At 48.1% G+C, this 8,909-nt stretch overlaps 1 protein-coding gene across 1 annotated transcript in view; it reads right to left on the bottom strand.

Annotated features, from left to right (window-relative positions):
* Positions 1 to 1,199, bottom strand: part of ADAMTS16 (ADAM metallopeptidase with thrombospondin type 1 motif, 16) — a 311,357-nt gene extending 310,158 nt beyond the window's left edge. Inside the window, exons 1-2 of the mRNA XM_006901302.1 lie at positions 1,056 to 1,199; positions 844 to 946 (exon numbers count right to left, since the gene is read on the bottom strand). Of these exons, the coding sequence (XP_006901364.1) occupies positions 844 to 946; positions 1,056 to 1,199 (247 nt within the window). The remainder of the gene's footprint in view (positions 1 to 843; positions 947 to 1,055) is intronic.
* Between the last annotated feature and the right edge of the window lie 7,710 nt (positions 1,200 to 8,909).

The following is an 8,909-nucleotide window of genomic DNA, read 5'->3' as shown; positions in this document are numbered from 1 at the left end:
GAGAGAGAGAGAGAGAGAGAGAGAGAGATCTCAAATTGGAACCCACCCATAGTTCACCCTCTAGCAGGTATTCAGAAGCAGTATCTTTGTCTCTCTCTCTCCCTCTCTTTTCCTCTCTCTCCCTCTCCAGCTGGCGGATTCGAACTACATGCCTCAGTGCTGGCCACCAGAGCTCCCTTTACTGACGTATTGGCAAAGAGTTGGCTTCTGATGAAAACCCTCTGTGACTCATTGGTCACACCTGCTTCCTCTTTTACCTGAATGTGGAAGGGAGGGAATAAACGCGACCCTTCTCACGGAAATAGCGCATTTAGAACCCGGGGAGGGAGAGGCAGGAGGAAAATCACAGAAAGCAAAGCCCCAAAGACCTGTTTTCCTGACAATCCAGGCAAGAGCGTGGGGGCGGCTTCTCGGGCCACGCTGAGCCGAGACTACTTAACGCACCGCCTTGCTTCGTTTCTGCCCGAGTTCTCCAGGAGCACCAACTTTGACAAAGGGCTAAGGACACCCTGCAGGCATCAGAGGTAGGAGGAGGATGGGAGGGGCAAAGAGAATTGCCCTGAGGGATCCACATCGCTACAAGCTCCCGGTGATTCCTAACCTTCCGCCTTAGCTTTTAAAAATCACATACATCCCTTGCTTCATTGCTAACGTCCGTGGTACCGGGGACGCAGCGCGTATCCACCAGAGCGCTCTCCAACATGCTGGCTCTTGCAGCTGCATTTTACAAGCAAGCGCAGGGCTGAAGCGCCAGGAACACCCTGGCACCCTATAAAAGCAGTGATGGGAGGACATTTAAACTATTAAACTGCAACTGTTGAAAGCCCCTCCCTGCAGACTTACCTGCTCCTTGCACCCAGTCCCAGCGCTCTGCGGGCGAAGGATGAAGGGGGGAGCTCGGGGTACCTGGAGTTGTCGCTTCGGCTGCCAGGGCGCAAACAGGTGCCTGAGGGAACAGAGTGGGGACATCTCTGTGAGACAGGGCGTTGCGGCACGGAGAGGGCGCAGGAGAGACCCCAGGACAAGACACACGCCTTGCGAGCGCGCGGACTCACCTGCGCGCCCACCTGCGCCAGGAGCAGCATCACCCCGAGCGCCGCGCAGCCCCGCGCCCGCATGACCCGGCCGCCCTGCGAGACCCCGGCGCCCTGAGCCCACTGCCGGCCCTGCGCCCCCGTGGAGGTCACGACGGGCTGCATGCAGGGGCGCTCTCTCCGAGGGGCAGGGGCTCAGATCGCCCCAGTCAGGCGGTGTGCGAGTGACAGTGGAAGAGGACCGGTCACCAAGTGCGGGCGCCAGCGCCCGGGTTATTACTGCGGCGCAGCGCTGCGCGGGGGGCGGAGTGCGACCAAGCCCCCGCCCGGACCGTGGGAGCGCTGGCGAGAGGAGGGAGGGGACGGAGGGCAGGGGGTGAGCAGGGGGTGGGGCGCAGGGCCAGAGAGAGAGGGGGAGGAGCAGAGGGAAAGTGGGGGCAAGGGGGAGGAGGGAAGAAGGGGAGTAGGGCAAGGGGCAGGAGCGAGTTGGAGAGGAGGAGGCTGGAGAAAGTTGGCCAGAGAACAGAAAGGCGGAGACGTGCTCCGCGCTGCACAGCTCTTGTGTTCTCCAGGACCCAGATCCACTTAGCCACGCGCCTGGCGCTCTCTCGCACTACCTTCTTTGGGGAGCTCTGGGGCTAGACCAGCTGCCGCTGTGTCCCACTCACCTGTTCCCCCTCTCCAACCAGAGGCAGCCTTGCAAAGCCTGGCACCTGCTTTGGGCCAATGTGACTTAGGGAGACACTGGCAAATTGGCCAGCCTGGGGTCCGCTCCCTGGACCGTGGAATCTCGTGGAGAAAGGGCTTTGGAGCCCTGCGCGTCGCAAGGATCCGAATGTGCTGAATGTACGTGTCTCCTGGCTGAGGAGGTGACGAAAGGCGAAGGCAACAGGGTGGTTCCTGCCTTGCTGGGGTCCCTGCCCTCCACCCCAGCAGCATTGAAGGGCCCTGGGTCTCTCCATTCTCCCCCAGAAGGCCCAGGTGGGGCTTTCCTGTGCGCAGGGCTGCGGACTGGGCTGTGCAGGCCACGCGAGGGGCAGCGTGGACAGCAGGATGCACGCAAAAACTCAGCCATCCAACTGGCAATAGGCCCAATCTTGGCTTGGCAGCCCTTTGCAGGAGTGCTTGTGAGCACGCAGGTGGGCATGAGCGTGCTTCAGAGGGAGTTTAAGCCTTGGGCCTTGGGTGTTTATATCTGCCTGTGTGTGTGCGTGCACGTGCGCTCAGGTGTGCATGCACGTATGTGTGAATGCATGCTAATGTGTGCCCAAAGGCACCTTTCTGTGTGCTTGTCGATAAAATTACTGAGTGTGTGTGTGTGTGTGTGTGTGCGCGTGTGTGTGCTTGCAGCACAGCTTCTCGCCACCAGGACCCTGCTTAATCCCCATCTTCTCTCTTTGATTGCTCATTTGAGTCTTCTGAATGGAACACTTGCCCAGATTAGGATGGCTGTGGGTTTTAAGGAGTTTAGGTCTACAAGTTACAAGACCAAAATAAATCTGGGCGGGGTAGAGGCTGGAGGTAGCAAGACTGGCCAGAAAGACACCACTACACACACATTTGTCAGCAGATGATGAAAGGTGATGGTTAACTTGATGAGTATGGTGACAATGGAGTGGCTGACAGCTTGAAATCAAGTGAAATTCATTGAGGATAAGGGGCGGGTGCTGGTCTGCGGACCACACTTTGCATGCACTGGTGTTCAAGACAGTAGATTAGAAGACACTAATGATACAGTCCAGCCAAGAAGGGATTCTCAAACCCACCTGTAGACCTTGTACAGGTCACACTATTCTGTCCTGGGCACTGAATTAGGCACCCAGGGTAGACATTCCACCAGGCACTGATATTTTTCTTTTACATAATAAGAGTTTAAACGTTTTGTTTTCTTTATCTTTTTCACCTTTATTTCTTACTATTACTCCTTTTAGAAACACTAGTGAGCTAGTCCTTAGGGACCTCTGTTGGTTCAAATCCACTAGCTGTTCTTTGGCCGGAGGATGGGCCATCTCCTGTCATGCAATTTGTTGTTGTTGTTGTTGTCGTATGCCATGGAGTCACGTGCAACTCATGGCAACCCTATATACCTTTGAAGCCTGCCCGGTCCTGAGCCAGTCTCACTGACTCTGCTATATCTATCCCCCTTGTCCCAGTTACTATATCAATCCATCTCATCCGAGGTCTTCCTCTCCTGTGCTGTCCTTCCACCCTTCCTAGCATGATGTCATTCTCCAAGGACCAGTGAGACAGAGCTTCAAAATCCTAGCCTCCAAGGAGAAACCTGGCTTTGCCCTCTCCAAGACAGAACTAGTGGTTTTCTTGACAGTCTATATGTTATGTTCAAGACCATTCGGCACCACAACTCATAGACATCGATTCTTCTGCCATCCTTATGCTGAAACTGAGGAGGACCTGAGGCATTTGCTGCAGAAGGTCAAGGACTGCAGCCTTCAATATGGATTGAAGCTCAACATCAAGAAAACAAAGATTCTCACCACTGAGCCAATTGGCAGCATCAGTATGGATGGTGAAGAGATTGAGATAGTTAGCAGTTTTAGTTTACTTGGTTCCACAGTCAACACTCTTGGTACCAGCTGCCAGGAAATCAAGAGATGGATTTCACTGGGATAGTTGTGAGGGACCTCTCAAGAGGACTGGAGAGCAATGATGTCAGGCTGGAGACTAAGATGTGCCTGATCTGGGTTATAGTCTTGGCAGTTACATGCTATGCATCGGAGAGTTGGACATTGAGTAGGTATGAGAGAAGGAGAATTGATGCCGTTGAGCTGTGGTGCTGGAGAAGAATGTTGAATATACCATGGACTGCTAGGAAAACAAACAGGTTTGTCCTGGAGAGGGTAAAGCCGGGCTGCTCCTTGGAGTTAAAGATTCTGAAGTTTTGTATGACATACTTTGGGCATGTCTCAAGGAGGGACCAGTCCTTGGGGAGGGACATCATGTTTGGGAGAGTGGAGGGATGGCGCAGGAGAGGGAGACCCTCAACGAGATGGATCAATTCTGTGATTGGGGTAATGGGAGCAGGTGTGTCGGATACAGTGAGGTTGGCACAGGATAGGGCAGTGTTTAGGGTTCTTGTACATAGGGTCACTATGAGTCACAAGTGACTCGATGGCACATAACAACAACAACAACACCATTATGCAAATTACTGCCTCTGAAAACCCACTGGAGGGTCAGCTATGAGTCAGTTTCTGATTCAATGACCCATCACATCAAAGATTTAGCACACTACAGGTTGCACTGCTAAGCACAAAACCAGGAGTTCGAATCCACCAGTGCTCCAAGGAGCAGATGGGAAGTCTTCTCCCATAATGATCTACACGTTGGTAACCTGGGGGAGGGTCACCTGAGTTAGAGCTGTTTCCATGGCCAGGTTTGTATTTTGTTCTAGTTTCCTGAGTTCCGGGGGAGGTCTGGGGAGAGCAGCCTGTTGAGAGTTTAGCAGCTGACTCAAAGGTGACACCTCCCTGCTCTGTGGAAAGGGATGGACAATCGCCTGCCTGTGATTTACAGTCTCAGAACACCCGCTGAAGGGTCACCTGTGAGTCGGTTTGGACTGGGCACCAGTGAGTTTTGCGTTTTATCGAATTCCAAAACAGCAGCTTTCTTGTGAGATTTCCCTTCTCCGTGTAGCTTCAGGTTGGCCTGTGCCCTCGCTGTTGGAGGAAAACCTACCTGGTTATATCTGGTTGTACAACATGCCCTCCAGTAGAAATGTGCTCTCTGCGGCTCCGTCCACTCAGTTATGAACTTATGAGCCAACCAGCAGTGGTTTGCGTCTGAGGGGATCCGTGCACAATCATTTAAACACTGAGCACCAGCCTAGGAACTCCCTGTTTCCCCTTCTCCTCCCCTCACACTCTGAGGCAGCACAGGGACACTGACCTGGGGTGAAGTTTCCTAAGGAGAGGGGTCATTCTCAAGTGAAGTCAGTTGGTTCTCAGCAGACACAGCGGGGCAGATAATGCCTATCTCACCTCAGATGCATATCACCTGCATTGCCAAAGTGCCACTGGGAATAACATTTCAGATCAGAACATTTTCTTTTTATATTGTGATCTGCCAGTTCTTTTTGCAGAAGAGCTATCTGAAATAAGCTTAGCTTTATGATTTGGTTCCTCACATATTCTTCCTTAGTGAAGGGACCCTCAAACCCACACTAAACCAACCCACTGCTGCAGAGGTGATTTTTTTTCCTGAGGTCTTTTACTCTTTTTTTTATTGGTTTGCATACAATAATTTCTATCATTTCTTTCTCTTACCCACTGCTTTCCTGAATATGAAGTCTTCTTTTCCAAGGACTGGTCCCTTCCTGACGACATACATGCCTAAAGTCTCTAAGAAGTTTCACCATCTGTGCCTCTTAGAAGCACCCTCAGGGCACTTCCTCCACATCACACTGATTTGTTCTTTGCCGGTCCAGGTCCATGGGATGTTCGAGACTCTTCTCCAACACCACAGCTCAAAGGAATCAACTCTTCCCTTCGTCATCCTTAGTCACTGTCCACCTTTAAGATAGATAGGAAGTAACTGAAAGGGCTGGTGCATGAATCAGGAGCCCTTTTGTCCTTAGACTGATACGTTGATCTTTTTTGTGTTTTGTTTGTTATTTTTTTAATTTATTATTAATTTCAATGAAAATTTAGAGACTTTGGATTTCCGTTCATTCATTGTTGTACTTTTCTCCCTTCCCATCCCTCCTCTCTAGTACACTACCCTCTTGGAAAAGTAAAAGAAAAATTCTTTCATTGTTTTACAAACCCTCATTCCCCAGATCTACTCCACTATACAGCCCTCACTCTGGACTCCTGTCATGACAAAAATACCTAATAATTTTCACTCTTAAACAGTTTTCTCCCTCATTTGTTTCAATGCAGTATACATTATTGAACCTATCTTTTTTAGTCTCTCCCCAACCCCGAGGTCACTCCTGCTTTACAACAGTGTCACTGCAGTATTTGTCCTTTTGCGACTGAGATACTTCACTCAGCATAATATCCTTCAGGGTCACCCATTTTGAGCAATATTTCATTAATTCCTTGTTTTATAATGCAATGTAGTATTCCATTGTGTGAATATACCACAGCTTCTCTGTCCATTTGTTTGTTGATGGGCACTTAGGTTGTTTCCAAATCCTTGCTATTGTGAACAAAGTAGCAATAAACATGTGTGTGCATCTATCAGCTTCAATGTCAGTTATGCTCTCTTTGGGGTATATTCCCAGTAGTGGAATTTCTGGGTTGAATGGTATTTTTATTTGCAACTTTTTTTTGAGAAAGCACCATTAACACTTTGAACAGGAGAGTTACTTATTTATAAGCCTTTTGAGTGTGTGACTGCTGCTGCTGTGGGTGTTGTGTGTTGATCCCGATGAAACGAAATTGTTGACAACTCCATTCTTTTCTCTATTTATCATGAGGTCTGGCCGATTGGTTCAGTGGTGAGGACTTCCCTTTTATTGATGTGGAGATGTAATCATGATCTTCTTCAGCAAGTGGGTCCTTTTCGTGTTGAACAAGCACATTTTTGTCACCTGCGTAACACGTGAATTTTCTTTTCTTTCTCTTTGTATTAATTTTTTTATTTTATTATTTGTGTGTGTGTGTGTGTGTGTGTGTATCGTCAAATCGGATCTGACTGGTACAGGAGGAGATGGCCCTCTTTCTCCAGCAAAACATCGGGTGGATTCAAACCGCAGACCTCTGGGATTGCAGTGCAGCTTCTTTGCCGCTAGGCCACCAGAGCTCCCTCAATGAATTTTCTTCTAATCCTGATACTGCGTTCCTTTTTGTAAAATCCAGCTTCACCAATGATTTGCTTGGCGTACAAATAGCTTTGTTGTTGTTTTTGTTTTTGTTGTTATGTGCTGTCAAGTTGCTTGCAACTCATAGCGACCCTCTGTACAAGAGCCTTAAACCCTGCTCTGTCCTGTGCCAACCTCACTGTCTCTGACACACCTACTCCCACCACCACAATCACTGAATCGATCCATCTCATCGAGGGTCTTCCTCTTCCTCCACTCTCCCAAACATGATGTCCCTCTCCAAGGACTGGTCTCTCCTTGCGACATGTCCAAAGTATGTCAGACGAAGCTTTAGAATCCTTGACTCCAAGGAGCATTTTGGCTTCACCTTGTCCAGGACAAACTCGTTTGTTCTCCTAGCAGTCCATGGTATAGTCAACACTCTTCTCCAGCACCACAGCTCAAAGGCATCAATTATCTTTCTATCATCCCTAGTCTTTGTCCAGCTCTCTGATGCATAGCACAGAATTGTGAAGACTATAACCTGGATCAGGCACACCTTAGTCTCCAGCCTGACATCATTGCTCTTCAGTACTCTGGAGAGGCCCCTGACAGCTGACTTGCCCAATGCAATTTGTCTCTTGATTTCCTGGCTGCTGGTACCAAGAGTGTTGACTGTGGAGCCAAGTAAATTAAAACTGTTAATGATCTCAATCTCTTCACCATATATGATGCTGCCAATTGGCCCAGTGAAACAAAGAATCTTTGTTTTCTTGATGTTGAGCTTCAATCCATGTTGAAGGCTGTAGTCATTGACCTTCTGCAGCAAGCGCTTCAGGTCCTCCTCAGTTTCAGCAAGCAGGGTTGTGTCATCTGCATAACGCAGGTTGTTGACTGAGTAGGTGTGGGAAAAGCATACAGCCCCGATGCCCATCTTTCCTAATTTCAAACCATGCAGTGGTCCTTAGTTCTGACAACAATCTCATGGTCTAAGGTAGTTCTCATGAATACAGTTAAGTGTTTTGATATTCCATTCTTCTCATTGTTAGCCTTAAACTTAGTGTGAGCCACACAGACACTTTTGCACAGTTGATAAAACATACAAATATTTCTGGTATTCTCTGAGATCAGCCAAGATCCGTCTGACATCAGTATGACACCACTCTTGCCATGGCCTCCACGGAGTCTGGCTTCATTTCTAGCAATTCCCTGTCAGTGCACTCTTCCAGCCATTTTTAGGCAATCTCTGATGAGATTTTACTTGCATGTGATATTAATGATGTTGTTGATGATTGCTGTAGAGTCGAGCATGATTCATAGATACCCTATGAACATAAGGCCTAAAGCCTTTCTGTAACTATTGTTTCTCCAGGTTCATAGAGTTTTCAGAGGCATGTGGTTTAGGAAGTGAATGCCACTCCTGCTTCCAAACCTGTCTTAAAACTCAAAGCTCCACCAAACACTGTCTACAATGTGCATTCATTATGGCACTTGACCCATAACAGCACAAGGTTCAGCTTCACAGTAAACCCAGATTACCTCAGTGCAGCACATTGACAGGTAGCTGGGGAAAATGAGCACATAAATGCATGACACAAAATCCTGTACAGTTGTAAAAGGACAACCTCAATTTAGCTCTGAGCCTCTTAGTGGCCAAAGAACAGGGAGAATCAATATCCTCTGTGTCCATGAAATAAAAACAAGCCTCCAACCAAGAAGTATCACTGTTGTTATTTTCCACAGTTTGTTGGGAGCCTTTTCTGGGAATGGAAACAAACCTCTTTAAGTCAGTTGTCCAGGTAGCTGCTGTCTTTCAAATTTCTTTTTTTTAAATTTTTTTATTATTAATTTCAATGAATGTTTACAGAGACTTTGGATTTCCATTCATTCATTGTTGCATTTTTCTCCCTGCCCCTGTCCCCCAGTTTGCACTTCTCTTTTAAAATTAAAAGAAAAATTATTCCGTGCTCGCTTCTGCAGCACATATACTAAAATTGGAACGATACAGAGAAGATCAGCAAGAAGTGCTCCATATTATAAATTTAAAAATTAAAAAAATTAAAAAAAGACAAATTATTTCATTGTTAGACGTTCCTTCCTCTGTCCCACAG

Source organism: Elephantulus edwardii, unplaced genomic scaffold (assembly GCF_000299155.1).
Source record: "Elephantulus edwardii isolate Elephantulus edwardi_28Jun2011 unplaced genomic scaffold, EleEdw1.0 scaffold00317, whole genome shotgun sequence".
In the NCBI taxonomy this organism is placed as follows: Eukaryota; Metazoa; Chordata; class Mammalia; order Macroscelidea; family Macroscelididae; genus Elephantulus; species Elephantulus edwardii.
This window is presented reverse-complemented; position numbering and strand designations above follow the sequence as displayed.